This window comes from Hyperoodon ampullatus (assembly GCF_949752795.1).
Source record: "Hyperoodon ampullatus genome assembly, chromosome: 7".
Lineage (NCBI taxonomy): Eukaryota > Metazoa > Chordata > Mammalia > Artiodactyla > Ziphiidae > Hyperoodon > Hyperoodon ampullatus.
In genome coordinates, this window is record NC_136920.1 from 10,708,911 (window position 1) to 10,726,776 (window position 17,866).

General features: G+C 62.3%; 1 protein-coding gene across 1 annotated transcript; it reads right to left on the bottom strand.

Moving 5' to 3' along the window:
• Positions 1 to 809: 809 nt before the first annotated feature.
• Positions 810 to 14,651, bottom strand: CCDC88B (coiled-coil domain containing 88B; the record flags this gene model as incomplete). Its single annotated transcript, XM_079707277.1, has 27 exons — positions 810 to 987; positions 1,801 to 1,869; positions 2,032 to 2,238; positions 2,809 to 2,960; positions 3,161 to 3,259; positions 3,490 to 3,635; positions 3,781 to 3,967; positions 4,173 to 4,316; positions 4,662 to 4,918; positions 5,300 to 5,440; positions 5,523 to 5,618; positions 6,364 to 6,481; positions 6,559 to 6,686; positions 9,790 to 10,920; positions 11,002 to 11,138; positions 11,315 to 11,423; positions 11,582 to 11,728; positions 12,260 to 12,418; positions 12,570 to 12,651; positions 12,810 to 12,958; positions 13,130 to 13,273; positions 13,349 to 13,432; positions 13,536 to 13,594; positions 13,672 to 13,741; positions 13,882 to 13,993; positions 14,157 to 14,290; positions 14,592 to 14,651. The coding sequence occupies 27 exons, from the start codon at positions 14,649 to 14,651 to the stop codon at positions 932 to 934; spliced, it is 4,377 nt and encodes a 1,458-aa protein (XP_079563403.1). The 3' UTR covers positions 810 to 931.
• Positions 14,652 to 17,866: the final 3,215 nt, after the last annotated feature.

Below are 17,866 nucleotides of genomic sequence, written 5' to 3' on the forward strand. Positions count from 1 at the left end.
GGCCCTGGTCAGAGACCCCGGCATCCTTCCCACCTCGTGTGTCCCTCCACAACAGCCCCCGACACCAGGCGACACCCCAAGGGCGGTAAATTCCCTGGGGAGGGGCTCAGCCCCAAAGGCATGGAGGAGAGAGGACGAGGAGGCAGGAAGAAATAAAAGGAGAGAAAAGGGTACAGGGGGCGGGCGCAGGCCCTCTGGGTACTTCTCCTGCCCCACACTTGGGAGCCCAGACCCCACCTTTCAAGCAAAGGCTGAGCCCAGACTCAGACCCCACCCACTCTGCTGGCTACCCAGAACCTCCGCCCCCTCCCCCCACCACTACGTCGTCCAGGCCAGCCCAGCGGGCCCCTCCCCTGAAGAAAGCCCTTTGCTGCCCCATGAAGGGCAAGGAGGCCAATGGCCACAGGCCTCTGCCAGCAGAGAAGGATTCCAGGCCACATGTGTCCCTGGCACCTAGTGGCTCCTAGATGCGACTGATAGACACAGAGCACAGATTCAGGTGGTTGCATCCCAGCTTTATTCTCGTGTCCCTCACATCCCAGCTAAGGCTCAGAGATGGGTCCGGGCCACAGTCCCCAGGAAATGGTCCTTGGCTCGCCGTCTGGACCGGGCAGGGGGCTCTCTTGCCCACTCCTGCCTGCCTCCTTCAGCTGGGGGGTGTCCCAGAGACCACCTCCTCAGCAAGGGCCGCATGGCAGAGCCCCAGGTGGGAGCTGTTTGTGGGGGCCGGCCATCGCCCCTGTCCACAAAGTCATCCCAGCTCCAGCTCGGGGCCCCAGTGCAGGCTGTGGAGGACCTGGGGGCCCAGGCCTCCCTGTCCAAGGGTTCGCCACAAGTGCCCGGCCTCCCCAAATTCTTGGGCTGCCTGGGGCCCCCGGTGAGACTCCAGGGTCGAGAAGACTCCACTCCCAAGATCCCCATCCACGCGGTGTCACTGGCTGAGGGAAGGGGCGAGAGCCCGTTTCTCCGATTCCTGCACCTCGACGTCTGGAGGGAAAAGCTCAGCTCAGGCTCGCTCCCTCGGGGGACTCCCGGCTGCCCTGCCAGGCCTCAAACATGCTAGGCCTTCGCTTTGGCTGTTCCCTCTGCCTGGGAAGCCATTCCCCAGGTATGTGGACAGGACATACTCTCACCTCCAAGCCTTTGCTTCTCCTTCACCTCCTCCTGGAGACCTGCGTGAGCGCCCTAATTAAAACTGCCGCCTGCCCACCCAGCACTCCTGATCTCACTCACCCTGCTCTCCTTTTTTCCCAGAACACTGGCACCTCCTAATATCCTAGGGCTGAGCTGCCCAGTATAGGACTGGGCACGTGAGATGTGGCCGGTCTGAACTGCAATGTGCTTGGGTGTAAAATACCACTGGACTTCAGACTTAGTGTGAAAAAAATAATAGAAAATACCTCATTAATGACCTTTACACTGACTACACACTAAAATGATAATAGTTTAGGCATACTGAGTTAAACAAAATATGTTATTAAAATTAATTTTACACGTCTCTTTCTACGTCTCCTGATGAGGCTACTTAAAAATTTTAAATTACACGTGGAGCTCACATCAGGTTTCTGTTGGATGAGCCGTTGTAGATAATTATTATTTTTATGCATATTATTATTTTTATGCATATTATTTGCTGTCTCCCACCTCCCCACACCAGAATGTTCCCTGCTGTATCCCCAGCTAGCACATCACCTGGCACGTCGTAAAGGTTCATTGTCAAATGAGTGAATGGGTGACTGAGGCCTGCCAGGGGCCCCCGGCAGGGCAATTACCCGCCCTCCCTCCCAGGCCCCCACTCACCCTCTCTGTTGGCATCTGCTTCACGCTCCGCCAGGGTCTCGACAGAGCCATCCCATCCCATGCCAGGTCCTGGGGGGGGCACAAGGCAGCCACTGGGCCATGAGGACCAACACAGAGGCAACAGGGCTTATGGGGAGACATAGGAGACAGGAAGGAAGCCCCCTCCCCCATGGAGCTGGTGGGTCCACAGGGAACTGGGGTGCTAATGGGAGGAGGGACCCTTTCCCTCACCTTTGCCATGGGAGCTGGGTGCCCCCAGCGGGCCTGGGCGCCGCTGTCGGAATCTCTGCCGCGGCGTGTCCCCGGGGCTGAATGACTCAGAGCTTCGCCCCACAGGAAATCTTGAGCTGAGTTTCCGCCGCTGCCCACCTGCCAGGGTCTCATCCCGCAGGCACAGGGAGCTCTGGGCCCGGCGCATGGGTGCCGGTGAGGGGGACCCTGCAAGAGGCACAGGCAGGGAGGGTATGGGAGCAGTGCCAGGAGGGGCTGGGCAGAGTGGAGGGGCCAGCAGGGAGAAGCTGCACAGGGGCCACAGGGGACAGGCGGCTGCAGAGGTAAAGGCAGGAAGGGGCGCAGGGTTGGGTGAGCGAAGGTGGCGACAGGAGGCTGGACCCTGTGCTGGTTCTGGCACTAACTCACTGTGTGACCTTGGGCAAGGTGTTTCCCCTCCCTGGGCCTCAGTTTCCTCATCTGCTGACAGGGAAAAATGACTTCTCACTGAAGTCCCCTGCTGCTCCGAGGTCCTAGGTACCGCTGTGGTTGGGCAGGATGGCGTGGGTGGCAGCGCAGGCAGAAGGGAGGTGCCAGCCAAGAGGGACACAGCAGGGATGCAGGGCAAAGAGCTGCTGGAACCATCTGGGGGAGTGGGGAGAGGTTGCAGCAGGGCAGGCCAGCGGGGAGCACATGTGCAAGCCACACAGGAAGACCAGAGGCGTTGGCAAGCCCCGGGGGCAGGGGGTAGGGGACATGGAGTAGGGACCATCTTGGTCACCTGACCCCCAGACCCACCTGTCCCGTCTGCCTCCCTGCCCTCGGAGAGCTCCGTCTCTGGGGGGCCCCCTAGGCTCTCGGTGCTGCCAGCCCCATCAGCCCCCAGGCGCGCCCCCTCCCGCCGGGGCCGCATCAGCCTCTTCACCTTGTCTGCCAGCCAGCTGCCCTTCCTGGGGGCAAGAGGGCACAAGAGGGGGTAAGGCCAGGGAGGAAGGAGGGACAAGAGGGCCATGTCTGGGATGGCAAAGGCCAGGAAAACCCTCACTGGGGCCCGGACCTGGGCTGGGCCAGGGCTCGGAGGGCGGGGCAGGGCAGGGCAGAGGCCAGGTAGGGAAGATCCCAGGCCCACCAGGATGGAGGGGCCGCTCACTTGGTCCGGGGCAGGGGCCCAGGCTCCAGCACACGGTACTGGTCCATGATCTTCTCCACCAGCTTCTGTTTCTCCCGGCGCAGGGCATTGAGCTGGTCCCTGGGAAGATGGGGAGGGAGGAGGTGGGCTTGAGGCCTGGACAGGAACACGGGGTACACCCTGGTACAACCCTGCCCGTTAACACAGTCTGACATACCCCAGGATGGGCTGATAAATCCCCGCTGCCCCGAGCCCCTGGGGGTCAGCCTCCCCCTTTTCCCAGGCCCTCCCAGGGCGTCTCCCCATAAACAACCCAAGGGGCAGCCACGCCGGCCCCCACGGCCCCTCACAGGTACTCGCGCTGCTCGCGGTGCAGGTGGTCCCGGCTCTCCAGGCTGCGCTCCAGGAGCTCCCGGTTCTCCCGGCTCAGAGCCTGCACCTCGGCCAGCAGCTGCCGGTTCTCCTCTTCCTGGGCGCTCCGGAGCTCTGTCAACAGCTGTCAGGGGCAGGCGGCAGGACAAGCGGGGGTGCTTGACAGGGCTCGGGGCCGCCGCCTTCCACTCTCTGCACGCTCTTGCCAGCCCCCAACGCCCCCTCCAAGCCACCCTTCCTCCCCAGCCACCACCCACCCCTCGCCACACCTCACACTGTGTGGCCAGCCGGCAGGCGCTCAGGTCCAGCTGCTGGTTGGACTCTCGCAGTCGCAGGCTCTGCGCCTCCAGCTGTGCTCGCTCCAGCTCCAGCCTCGCCAGCCGGCCCCGCAGCTCCCCGCGTTCCCCCTGCAGCTCACCTCGCTCCCGGGACACCTCCGCCAGCAGCGTCTGAGCTCTGCAGGGGCAAGGAGGGCTGCTCTCCAAGGGGACTTGCCCCACCCCACCCCCAGGCCCCTCATGAGGGCCAGAGGAGCCTTGATGGGGAGAGGAGGCAAAGCAGGACCCCACAGGGAAAGCGACCAACTCACCACCAACCCACTTCACAGATGGGAACAGTGAGAACTGGCCCGAAGGGCGAGGGGCTGTGCCAGGGCTGGTACCTGTCATGCTCACTCTGCAGCCTCCGGAGCTCCTCCTCCAGGCCCCGCTGCCGATGCCCATCCTGCATCAGGCGTTCGCGCTCTGCCAGCAGGGCCACCTCCTGTGCCTCCACGTGGGCCCTCTGGGCCTGCAGCTGCTCGTGCCTGCAATGAACAAAGAGCTAAGAGGGCCGCAGGGACCGAGGCCAGGGCGTGTAGGTAGCTGGACCGTCTGGACCTGTAAGTCCGTCTTCCCCTAAGCATAAGCCCCGGGGCAAAGCCACAGGGCAGAACGCTGTGCCAGGCGCCCACCACTCCCGACCACCAATGAGCCCCAGGGTGAGCCCACCCTGGAAGTGTAGAGAGCCCAGCCACACAAGAGGGCACAGCAATGAAGGTGGGTCCACTGGTGGCACTGCTGCCTTGGTGGCATCAGACCCACCCAAGGAACCTGCTCTGGGCAGATAGGGGGCGCCCAGGAGAGGAGCTGGGAGTTTGGAGGAGGCTCACCGGCCCTGCAGCTCCCGGTGGGCCAGCTCCAGTGCCCGCATGTTGGCCTTGAGGTCACGGTGCCGGGCCAGCAGTCCCTCTAGCTCAGCCTCCTGCCGCCGCTGCAGCTGTGCCAGGGCCTCGTGATCCCGAAGCAGGGCCTGCTGCTGCCCACGGGTCTCCTCCTGGGAGCGCCGCGCCGCCTGCACCTCTTCCTCCAGCACCCCCAGCTTTCTGTGCAGCTCCTGGCCCTGCCGCTCCAGTACAGACTTCTCAGCCTAGGCCAGAGGAGGGAGCAGGGCCTGCTGGGTGACGTCCCAGGCCAGAAAGGGGGTAAGGGATGGGGGCAAAAGGCAGAGGGCAGGGCAGAGGAAAGGAGAGAGCGGTCCAGGGATCCGAAGGCAGAGGCAGCCGTGGAGGGGAGGGCAAGGGGCAGAAGGCAGGGATGGCACAGATGGGGCTGCAGTCGGGGCAGGGAAAGCAGGAGGGGCTGATGGCTGGCTGTGGAGGAGAGGGCTGGAGACGGGGTGAAACGGGTACTGACGTGGGGGCTAGAGGCAGGCAGAGGGGTTATGGACAGGGGAAGTGGCAGGGTCGGGGGAAGGGGCAGGAAGTGGGCAGCGACAGGGCAGGGGACAGGTACGCAAGCCGCCACCCACCTGCAGGCAGCTGCTGTGCTCCTGTGCCCGCTGACTCTGCAGCAGCAGCTCCTGGGCGCGCCCTTGCAGGCTTCCCAGCTGTCCCTCCAGGTGCTGCAGCTGCCCCTGCAGAGCCGCCTTCTCGGCGGCCAGCGTTGCATTCTGCCCAGCAGGGAGGGGGTTAGCCAGTGCCAGGCCTCTGGGGCACACCTCCCAGCCCCGTGCCCACCACGGCGACACTCACACTGCGCTCCACCTCAATGAGCCGCGCGCTCTGGGCCTCCGTGACCCTCGGCTCAGCCTGCTTCTCAGGCCCCTGTCCCACAGCACCCTGGCGCAGCTGCAAGGAGAGGGGGAGTGGCAGCGGCCTGGGCACAGCGCAGCAGACCCTTACCCTCTTTGGCAGCCCTCCCCCGTCACACTGCACCCACGGCCCAGAATCCCGCAGCCCTGCCCTCCTCGCTCCGTCACTCTCCACCTTCTCTCGGTTCAGCAGCAGAGCCCAGCCTCTGCCCGAGCTGTTGCTTCTGCACATCCTCCTCCTCCTCTGGGCCCCAGTTTCAACACTGCTTTTTCCAGAAAACCTCCCCCGATCAATCCCACACCTGCCAGCTAAGCAGTCTGCTGGGGGCCCACTGGCTATGGTCGCCTGTGATCTTGCCTCTGTCCCAGGTGGACAGTGAGCTCCCTGAGGGCGGTGGCAACCTGCTATGGGGCCGCACCAGAGCGGCGCTGAGCCCGCATGCAACAGGGCCATCAGAAACGATTCCCGACTTAGGACAATAGTCGTTGAGCTCAGGAAGTGGTGGAGCCAGCGCATGAGGGACACAGCAGTTGTCTCACAGTAAAGCCGCCAGGCTCTGCCCATTTGAGGAATGGGGGAGACGAGGCCCGGGCAGAGCCGCCTGGCTCCCAGCACAGTGCTCCCTGCTATAGGCCCCAAATCGGGGCACAAGGCGAGCAACTGGCCAAGATTGAGGGGCAAGACCAAGGGGGCGATACGAGTGCACGCGGCCCTGGCTGTCTGTGTGCAGGATGGAGGGAGGAGTGGGCTGAGGCCCCGGCAAGCAGGGCAGTGGCCTCACCTGGAACAGCTCCTCCTCCAGCTGCAGGGCCCTCTTTTTGAGTGCCAGCAGCGCCTCCTCCTTGCTGGTGGCTGCCACCTGCAGCTCAGCTTCCAGCCGCTGCTCCAGGCCCTGGTACCTGCCAGGAGAAGTCTTGGCTCCCAGCCCTCCCCAGGTCCTTGCCTGCCCCTCTCTGCCCCTCGGGCAACACCCCACCTTTGCTGCTGGAACTCCTGTTCCCGCAGAAATTCCTGGTGCTCCAGAGCCGCCCGTTCCAGCTCACTCTGCAGATGCTCCAGCCGGGCCCCCAGCTCCTGGCCCCGCACCATGGCCTTCTCTAGCTCCTGAGGGCAGGCAGAGAAGCCTCAGAGCCAGAAGGACAGACCACCGCCCTCACCCAGGCCTGAGAGTCAGGAGACCCGGCTTTCTGTCCTTGCTTTGTCACCCTGGGCAAATATCTTTAACCCTTTAGGGCTCTACTCCCCCATCTGTAAAATGGGAACAAGGCCTGGTCGCCTTGTAGAGTGGGTATGAAAGAGCTGGGGATTATAAGCCTGCCAGGGTGTGAGGGAGGCCCCTGGGCCCGGAGTCAGAGACACTCGCTGGGCAAACGTCTTCACCTCTCTGAGCCCATGGTTCCTCACGTGCCCAGTGACAGCTGGATTCACCCTACGTTCTGAGGCCACACAGGTCACGTGAGGGAAAGAGGGGTTCGGAGGAGGCGGGTCTGGAGAGTACCCTCAGCCACAGGAGGGTGGCCACAGAGGGCAGGAACTTGGTGAAGGCCAGGCCTAACCACAGTGGGAGCTGGGAGGGGGAGGGCCGGGATGCCGCTGGCCAGGCAGCCTGTGGCGGTTGGGCCATACCACTGCGGAAGTGGATAGGAGACCCACTCTGGCCTGTGGGCCCCACGAGGTAGGTCAAACCATTCTGAGGTACGGGGGGTGGGGGCCCTGGCAGGATGAAACCCTGGGGAGGGCCCGACCATGACAGCCGCCCGCCAAATCCTACCTTTGGAAATGGGGTCTACCAACCCGTACTCTGATCTTCCTGGCTTAGCAACCCCACCCAGACCACCGCCCAGGGTCACTGCACTTCTAGACACCCTTGGCCACGGCCTCTCATTGAAAAACTAAGAGTCCCATGTGTCCCTGCTGCCTGCAGCCAGCAGCCACAAGAGCCCCAGGGCAGAGAATAGGAAGAACAGTGGTGCCCAGGAAGACCTGCATCTCGGGCCAGACCCCTGCCCTGCCCCCTGCAGGCTCTGGCCACAGCCTTCAATGCCCCATCCACCATGCCTCCTGCCCTCCCCCTAGCCGGGAGGTCCACTTGGACAAGCCCCTTGGCCCCTGGTTCCCTGCCCTCCTTCCCCTGGCCAGCCACCCCGGCCTGTACCACACCCAGCTATCACCAGGAACTGCTCCACCAGGAAATCTCACTAAATTTCCCTTTGTCCTCAGCCTCTTCCACCCTCTTGGTCCTCAGAGCCGGCTCCTCCAGCCGGCCAGCCCTACCCCTACCTTCACTGCCCACCTGCTGGCACTCCCTCTCTACGGATTAAGCCCATACTGAGTGCCAGGTACTGCCCCAAACTCTCAACGTTCATTACCTTACAGGATCCTGTGACACAGGTATTGTTTTTATTCTGGTTTCAGGTAAAGAAACTGAGACTCTGAGAGGTTAAGTAACTGGCCCCAAGCCACACAGTTGAGTAGGGGATCTGAGATATAATCCAGGTGCGTCTGACAGCATCTCTCAGTCACCTCCTACAAAGTGGACCCCAGAGACAACCTCTTGGCCTTACCCTCTCACCCACACCTCCAATTCTCACACTCCCCAGGCCAAGCCAACAGCCTGTTCCTCACTCCTCTCCATCAGGAGGCCTCTCGGAGCAAATAACTTATCCTCTCCGGATCTCAGTGCCCTCCTCTGTGCAACAGGGATGAAACTGGAAACTGCTCAGCCAGAACATGTGATTCCTCGTCTCCAGCACACCTTCCCCTCAGCGCTGTCCCCCACTGGCCTGAACACCCATCCCATTGCCTTGCGGTCTCCTCTGCTTCCCCTGAGGGGCCTTCAGTCCCGCAGACCTGACCACTCTGCTCACTTTAAACCCTCCAGTGACTCCTCATTGCCCTCATGAAAACAGCTGCAACTCCTTCCTTTGCTCATAAGGAAGACAAAGCCCTGCCCTATAGGAAACCTGATTAATGAAGGCTTAGTCTCACCTCCCTCCACTCCCCTCCTCACACTCCACCCCTACAAACTCGGGCCTGTACCTCCTCCTCCAGGAAGCCTTCCCTGACGTGCCCCAGCCTGAGTCCAGTGTGCTTCCTGGACCCCCACGGCTCCCCGCACGGTCCCGTCTCCACCCCAGACTGTGAGTGAGCATCACCCAAAGGACACATGCACTGGCTGCCTGGTACAGGGCCTGGTGCCAAGGAGATGCCTGCAAACATGCTTGACTGAATGAATAGAGGGGTTTCCAGGTCTTCTCTCTCCTCCATCCCCCATCCCAGCTCCAGCCAGCCTCACCTGCCACCTTTTTTTTTTTTTTGGCCGCACCACGCAGCTTGCAGGATCTTAGTTCCCCGACCAGGGATTGAACCTGTGCCCCTGCAGTGGAAGCGTGGAGTCCTAACCACTGGACTGCCAGGGAATTCCCTCACCTGCCACCTTGACCACTGGCACTGCCTCCTTATGGCCCCAGCTTCCCCTGTACACCAAGGTGACCCTCCCCAAACGCATCCTCACACAGGTCTGCCCACACCCTTGGGTGAATTTCCCTGCCTGGGGATGGAGTACCAACACCTACAGCGCTGGTCCAATGTACTTCTCCACCTTCCCCCACATCTCCTGGGTCCCTGAGCATCTCTAATGCCTTCAAGTCTTTGCACATGCTGTTCTCTCTGGATGAACTATCCTTCCCCACTCAGCAAAATCTCCATCTTTCCTTAGAACCCTCCCCGAAGCCTCCTTGCCCCGACCCTGGCATCAGCTCCCTTGCCCGTGGGGCTCCCAAAGCACTTTGCCTGTAACAACCAACGTATCTTGAGCCTTCGCCCAGCATGAACTAGGCTCTTCACGCCATTATCTCCCTTGGTCTTCCAAAGACCCGCTGAGGCAGCTACGAAGAGCAGCCCCATTTCACCGAGGGAGGCACCGGGGCAGAGCTGAGTAAAGCGCCACAGTCAGAGAGCCAGGATTTGCACCCAGGCCATCTAGCTCCGTGCCCACCTGCTACAGCCATCCCATCAAAGGCAGGGGACATCTGCCCCTCTCCCAAGCCAGGCATGCCTTTGGGAGGCAGGAGGGGACTTCACCTTTCTATTTCCGGCCCCAGCTCAGTGCTGGGCACTCAGCGGCTGCTGATGGAATTAATAACCCAAAACCCAGCAACTGGCCTGGAACCCTGCTTCCTGACCCCGGCTACGAGCCCCGACGTACCTCCTGGAGGGCCTGCCTCTCCCGGCGCTCCCGCTCGGCCTCCTCCAGGTGCTGGTGGCTCTCGCTCTGCAGCGCCTGCAACCGCTCCTCGGCCGCCTCGGCCCGGGCCCGCAGCCTGGGCGCCTCTCGCTCCCACTGCCTCCGCTCGCGGCCCGTCGCTGCCAGCACCTCCGCAAGCGCCCCCCGCTCCCGCGACGCAGCCTCCAGCTCCCGGCCAGCGGCCTCCACCGCCTCCCGCAGCCGGGCCAGCTCCCGGGCCTGGGCCTCCACCTCCCGGTGGGCCTCGGCCTCTGCCCTCCGTGCCTGAGCCAGCTCCTCGGAGAGGCGGGCGGCCTCCGTGCCTCGGGCCTCCAGCCTCCAGGCCTGGGCCTCCAGCTCAGCTCGAAGAGCCTCAGCCTCTCTCCTCAGCCGTGCCATCTCGTCCTTGAGGGCCTCCTGCTCTGGGACACCACTGGCCAGGATCTCCCCTGGGATCCTCCCCTCCCAGGTCTGGGCCTCAGGAGCCCCTTCCAGCTTCTGCTGTGGTTTTTGTTGGACTGGGTCCCCGACCATCCTCTCCAACTTCTCTTCATGCTTTCTGGCCTCTGCTCGCCCCTTGGGTAGGTCCAGCCTCTGGTCTAGGGTCTCCTCCAACTGCCCACAGAGGCTGGGCTCCGAGAGTCCGGGTTTGCTCCCAGGGTCCTGCTGTCTCAGCCCCAAGGCCTCGGGCACCGACTCTCCAGTCTCTCCTCCCAGCGACAGCTGGGCCTGAATTTTGATCTCTGGACCCTGAGGTGGGGCCCCAGAGGCAGGGGTCTGGAGAGGGGCTCCAAGGCCAGCCTTCTTCAGGGACTCCTGTGCCTCTACAGCGGGGCCTGACTCCTGGGCCATCGTGCCTACAGGCACCATGACAGCCGCCTGGAGGGGCCTCTCCACCACCTTTGGGTCCAAATCAGATGCCAGAGGACACTCAGCTAACCCCTCGAGGGCTGAATCTGACGCCAGGGGAGCCGGGTCCAAAGCCTGGGGGCCTTCATCCCCTGCCTGACCAGGCAAGCCCTGGGGGCCATGGTCTGAGGCCCGCCGAGTCTGGGGAGCTGAGTCCTGCCCTGGAATCACGGAGTCCTCTCTCGGCTCCTCCAGCAGGGGGGGCTGAGGGCACATGAGAGGGATGGTCAAACCCAGAGGAGGATGCCAGGAAGGACGTGCTGATGCTTGGGGGAGGGGACTCACCTGACCACCTGGCCGCCCCTGCAGCGCCCGGAGCAGGCCTCGAAGCTCCTGATTCTCCCGCTCCAGGGTCCGCAGCCGCCCAGCCTCTGCCTCCCTCACTTCGTCATGCAGAGAGGGAGCTGCTCCCGGCAGGGGCGCTGGGGTGTGGGAGATGAGGTCAGGACCCCTTTGCTCCCTTATGGCTCCTCACCCACACCCCCCACCCCCCGACACACCCGGGGGAAGGGGATGAAATCAGGAGCTGTCCCCACTAAGGTTCAGGAAAACACAGGCAGCCTCCCACCCACAGCCCCTCCACTGGGGTCCCACTCACCCTCCCCAGGGGAGCCCGGGGCTGGCTCCAGGCTCCGCTGAAGCTCCAACTCCAGCTCCACGTTCTCCTCTGCCAGCTGGTCCACCTGATGCCGCAAAGAGTCCAGCTCCTGGAGGGGAGAGCAGGGTCAGACAAGCTCTCCCCGCCAGGGCCAGGCCAAGTGTGTGGGCTAGAGGGTCACGAGGAGAAACAAGGAGTAGGAGTCACAGGCATCACCACTGGGGTCACAGATCACTGCGTGAGCAGGGCTCACTCTGGGAATCTCACCGCATGGGCCTCGCCCAGCCGGGTCCGCAGCAGCAGGTTCTCCCGCTGGGTCTCATGCAGCCGAGCACAGCGCTCCTGAGCGGCCTCCAGCTGCTCCTCCAGCAGCGCCTTCGAGGCTTCCAGAGCCCCGGAGAGCACCCGCTCCTCCTGGTGGGGGAGCAGAGAGAGCCGGTGGTGCGATGCCCCCAGCACTCCGGGGCCACAGACCCTGGCTCCCCTCCCCCATCTGACCCTGCACCCCTGTTGCTCTCCAGGCCCCGCCTCTCCCCTCCATCTGCCCCTCCCCCTCCAAGGTTTCTTCAGGTACCACTTCCCTAGCACCCGGCCCCGCCCTTCTCCTATGTAGGCCTTGCCCCTTTTCCCCAGGAACTGCCTTCCAAGGTCCTTCTAAGCCCCACTTAGCCCCGTTGCTGGGTGCTCTCTCCAGACCCTGCCTCCCCTACAACTGGCCCCACCCTCCTCTCCAGGACCTACCCCTACCCACAGCCTCCACCTCTCCCCTCCATCTGCCCCATCCTCCAGAGGGCCTGTCCCCAGACACCACCCGACCGCGTTCTCCTAGCGGTGACTATTCCCTCCATCAGGCCTGACCTTTCCCTTGGCCCAAATTCGCTCCTCTCGAGGCCCACCCTGTCCCCAGCAGGCCGCGCCCCCTGCAGCCCCCGTCGCACGCCTCACCTCCAGCTGGCCCTTGCAGGCCTCTGCTGCCTGCAGCCGTTCCCGGCAGCGTCGCAGTTCCTCCTGCAGGCGGGGCAGGCGGCCGGCCCGCTCCCGCAGCGCCTCCGCCTCCTCGCAGTACAGCTCAGCCCGCTTGGCCTGTCCGGACAGCGCCTGGGCCTGGGCCAGATGGTGCGGAGCTAGGAAGGGCCACCCGCTGGCCAGAGGGATGAGGACGGGAAGGAGCCGGGTTGGGGGGAGGCAGTAGGCTGGGGAAGGTGCGGGGAGCGGGTTAGGGAATGCGGCCATGTTTGGGGGCATCTGAGCGCACCTCCTGGCGGAGCCTTCGAATTTCGGCCTCCAAGCCCTGCACCTCCACCTGGGAATCTAGCAGCAGCTCGGCTTTCTCCTCCCTGGAGGGAAGGGACGCAGGAGGGGTCTGGGGACCTGCACCCTCCAGCTCTTGCTAGGCCTGATCCCCATCCGGACCCCACCCAGACCTAAGCGGCGCTCCCTGCCCGCCCCCCACCACTCCCACCCCGCCAGGTCCTTCCCAGCCAGCAGCGCTCACAGCTCCTGCCGGACGTGCCGCAGTTGGGCCTTGGTGTTGGCCAGCTGCAGGGCCAGGTGGTGTGAGGCGCCCTCCTGGGGAGTCCTGGCAGGAGCCTCAGGCAACAAGGGGGCTGCCGGCTGCCGCTCCAGCAGCAACTCAGCCAGCCGCTGGGGGACGTCAAAGGTCAGGGGTCAGGAGTAACCCACCCCAAGAGCCCCACATCTGCCCCCAAGCACCACAAGATGTGTGTGACTGTTGCAGCGCTCCACCCCCAACTGCACCTCCAGCACAGGGCTGGGTCCCCTGGCCCTCCTCTTCCTCCTCCGGCCGCCTCGTACCTGGGCCCCCACGTCCCGCTCCCGAGCCAGCCTCAAAAGTGTCCCCACCAGGCTCCGGGACAGCATCTCCAGCTCTGGAGGCGCCAGCTCCCCAGGCTCAGGCCCAGCCAGCGCCAGCACCAAGCCGGCCCCGGGCTGGGTCACCTGGAGGCACAGGGAGAGCAGGTCAGCCAAAGAAGTAGGGGGCAGGGTGTCCCAGACGGCCGACCAAACTTGTACCTCCTGGATGGCAGCAGCCAGCTCACTCTGGACCTCGAGGCTGAGGCCCTGGATGTTCCGGATGAACAGTTCCCGGTGCTCACACTGCAGGGGGAGCAGGGGGACGAGGAGGGGACAGTGAGGCTCACACCGGAGTCTCCCACCTCTGTGGCCAAAGCTGGACCCTGCCCTTCCCTGCCCCACTCACCTGCACTGATGCCCCCAGCAGTAGCCTAAGGATGCCTTCCAGCTCCTCCACCGCCTCCTCTGCAGGGTACAAGCCACAAGGGGTTAACGGGCAGGGATAGGGGGAAGAAGCAGGAAGGGGTGGTGGGAGAGAGCACCTGAGAAGGGGTCAAACCCCAGCGCCTGGAGGTCTGGGGGTGGAGACAGGATCAGCAGCTGCAGCTCCTCCTGCGGCGGCGGACAGGCGGTGGACGGGCGGCGGACGGGCGGCGGACGGACGGACAGACCGGACGGGGTGGGAGATGTGAGAAGGGCCTTCCCGCAGGCAGGGGGCTCCCAGGCTCAGCCTCCCCCTCCTGACCCCTCACCTGGTAGAAGTCCCTCAGCCGGCCCCACAGGTGGTTCAGATTCCACACCCGCCAGGCTGCGGGACCATCGTGGCCCCTGATCATTCGAGGGCCGCCTTGGGAACTGGGGGCACTGTGGGCACAGGGGACGATAGGTGGGAAGGGTAACTGAGGACCCACCTCCCCTAAACCAGGCTCTGCCGACCACCCCTCAGTGTCTTCCCACCAGGCTGCCTGGCCCCCCTCCCCTCAAACCCCTCCGCAGATGCCCCGGGTCCCCCTCTGATGCCCCTTACATGATGCCCAGCACCCGGAGAAGCAGGGCCCCGTTGCTGAGGCGTAAGAACCTCGTCTCCGGACAAAGAGGCCCCTCTCCTTCCTCCTCCTCTTCCCCCTCCGGCTCCCCCACCAGCCCGGCCAGGCCCAGCGCCTGTGGGGACACAAAGGAGTCAGCTGGTCTGGGTGGGAGGCCCGCACCGGCAGAGTGAATCCTGAGCCCCTCTGACCTGCCTCCTGAGCCCGCACAGCCCCCTCCTCACCAGTCCCCAGAATGCCAGTGGCCACGGGCCTGGACCCCTTTTCCTGCCGCACAGCTGCCTGGACTTCTCCATCCCCACCTGAGCCCCCACCTCCCCTCAGGCCCCAGCTCTGCCCGCTCTCCCCCCACCCCACACCAGCCCCTCCCTGCTGCTCATTTCCCCTCCCCAGACTCCCTCGGACTGCCCCCTCACCCAGGTGGCCAGGCTCCCATTCAGGAAGTCTCTGATCCTGGGTCCCTTGCCCCCATCCATGACGGGGTCAGGGTGTTGGTCCCGCTCTGGCGGCTACACCTGCCCTGAGAGGAAGAGGAAGTCCCCGAGTGGGCCCAGGCCCAGCCACAGACACCCTGTGCAGCTTCCTCCTTCCGGGTGCTGGCAGGCCCGTGCACCCCCGGAGTCCTGCCTCAGCACCCCCCGCTTCGCCTCCCTGCATCCTCCCAGCATCTCGGGCAGGGCCAGCCCAGAGGTTAGCGGGGGGCGGTGGAGTCAGGGCCACCCAGGAGCAAGGCCCACAGCTCTCCTGGCTCGATGGACAATGGCAGGTGAGTCCTCCCCCTCTCTGGGCCTCGGTTACCCAACTTGAAACCCAAGAGGGTGACCTCGGCCTTGTACCTTCCAGGACCTCAGAAGGGGCCTTACACGGGGCATCTAGGTGCCCACACCTGCATCTTCTGATTTGCCTGGCTTCCCTTTCCCCTTGATGTTTCCCAAACTTACCCAAATCACCCTCCCAACCTACGAAGCTTGGGAGGTGCCGCCTCCCATGTCAAGCCTCCTCTGAACCCCGACCAGAAGTGAGTACCCCTTCCTTGGACCCCCCCCCCCATACTCTATATACACTGGACTGAGACAGGACGTCTAGCCCATGGGCTAGTGACCTCACAGGCCTCAATTTCCCATCTGTGAAAGAAGTGAGTTAGAATCCAGCCTCTGAGGGACACAGTTCAATGCAGAGACCAGCGGCACGTGTCTCGTAGATAAACCAGGAGGCCAGAAGGACACCCCAGTTCCCCCACTGCTCACTACTGGGCTACATGTGGGACATTGCTGGGTACTGAGATGTAGTAAAAAGCCACATAGTCCCTGCCCCCGTGGGACGCACAGTACACCGGGGAGACAGCTACGCAGAAAATCACACATACACACACACACACACACACACACACATGCACACACACGCGCGCGCGCACGCACACACACACACACAAAATGTAACATTGCAGCTGTACTACGTGCATTGACAGGGAAGGGATTTGACTTCAGTGGGATGATCAGGAAAGGCATGGGGGGTGGGGTGGGGGGTGACCATGAAGCTGAGATCAGGGATAACTGGGTGAACTAGGCAAAGTGGGGAGGAAGGAAGGGCATTTCAAGCAGCCGAAGCAGAATGTGCAAGCGTTCCGTGGCAGCTGGAAGCGTGGCCTGTGTAAAGTTCAGAAATTATTCATGTTTCATGGATTCCCAGACCCTTTGCTTCTCACATTTAAATCTCTAAAGTCAGGTTACATGGTAGAGTTGCTGGCTAGTCAGCAACAGTCCTGACATCATTGTCATTGTCTGCACGTGCCCACACTTCAGAAGCATCAAACCCTGCCGAAAGGGCATCAGCAGCTTGGGAGAAAACCCCAGAGACAAGAGCGGAGCACTCTTAACCCCAGGCCCCAAATGGGGGGAGCTCCCAGGGGAGAGGAACCAGACTTGTCAGCCACACTCCCAAAGCCGAAATCCAGAGTCAGCTTGCTCTGCAGTCCTGCAAAGCTGGCTTCGGACTCTGATGGCTGCTGGTGGTTTCTGGTTGTCTTATGAATTTCAGGGGGGAGCACCGCTCTCCCGAACTCTTGATGCCTCACAGGAGTGGGTGGCAGGGAAACACAGACATCGCGCCTCTGTCGGATTCCAAATGTGAAGGAGTTTTCTGAACAGCGTAAACTATTTATTTTGCTTATATTTTCCTTTTTATGTGTGCATCAGAATTATGTATGATGAGAATCTATGTCTAAGTCAAAAAGAGCTCCTTCGGGAAGTATGAAATAGTCTAGCGATGAAAGAGCCTTGGGACATAGTTAACTGGCAGCATTCTTCTTTTAGTGGCATTTTCTTCAGTGGCATCTTTTACAATCGTTGACATCTTAGATTTGCTGCAAGATAGGGCAATATTGCAAACACAGGCTTATCATGAGCCAGTCCTGGTTACCAATACTTTACGCTTACTAACTTATTTGCATAGGACTAGATTATGAAATAAGGACTATGGGCTATCTCCAATTTATAGAGAAGGAAACCGAGACTCAGAGAGGTTAAGAACTTGCCCAAAATCACGCAGCTCTGCAGTGGTAGCCTGACCAGGCAATGGGAAGCTGCGCGGGGTTGTTAGCAGAAGAGCACATCCAGTTGTTTAAGCCTCCCTAGACGCATCTGGAAATGCAGATAATCCTCTCAGAAGGTTGTTATGAGGATTCCACAGCTGGTGCCTGGCTTGAGCATTCATTAAATGGTCCCTGGTGTGGTTATTATCTTTAGTATTAATAATACCAAGGGTGGGCTTCCCTGGTGGCGCAGTGGTTGAGAGTCTGCCTGCCGAAGCAGGGGACACGGGTTCGTGCCCCGGTCCGGGAAGATCCCACATGCTGCAGAGCGGCTGGGCCCGTGAGCCATGGCCGCTGAGCCTGCGCGCCCGGAGCCTGTGCTCCGCAACGAGAGAGGACACGACAGTGAGAGGCCCGCGTACCGCAAAAAAATAATAATAAAATAATAATAATAATAATAATATCAAGGGTCCATCCAGATTGGACTCTGCGAATCTTACGCCTATTTCCATCCCCAACTCCGACCCCGGGATTTCAGCCCAGGAAGTACTCCGGAGAACCCGCTCTGGGTTAGAGAAGAGTGGTGACAGGGCCTCACTTCCCAGCAGCCGAGGGCCCCTGCTGTGCTCCGTGGCTTCCGAGTCACACCCCTCCTCCAGCCTCCTCGGAGGCCTGGGCCGTGTCGCCCCGTTGCTCTTGCTGATTGCTCTCACATTCGTCACTCCAGACATGCCCGGCTGCACCTCAATCTCTCAGTCTGGTTCTATGACTTGGTTCAGCTGAGTCAGGCAGAGGGAGGCTGGGGTCGGGGGGAGGGAGGAGGCTGGGGAGGGGCTCCCTCATCAGCTGACACCAAGATGCTGGGATTTCGAGGCTCAATTAACTATTGAGGGATGTTCATCCGGGGCTGGCAGTGGTCCCTATCCTTAGGCTAGATTTTTTCCTTTAAAAAATGGTTGAGGGGGCTTCCCTGGTGGCGCAGTGGTTGAGAGTCCGCCTGCCGATGCAGGGGACATGGGTTCGTGCCCCGGTCCGGGAGGATCCCACATGCCGCGGAGCAGCTGGGCCCGTGAGCCATGGCCGCTGAGCCTGCGCGTCCAGAGCCTGCGTTCCACAACGGGAGAGGCCACAACAGTGAGAGGCCCGCGTACCGCAAAAAAA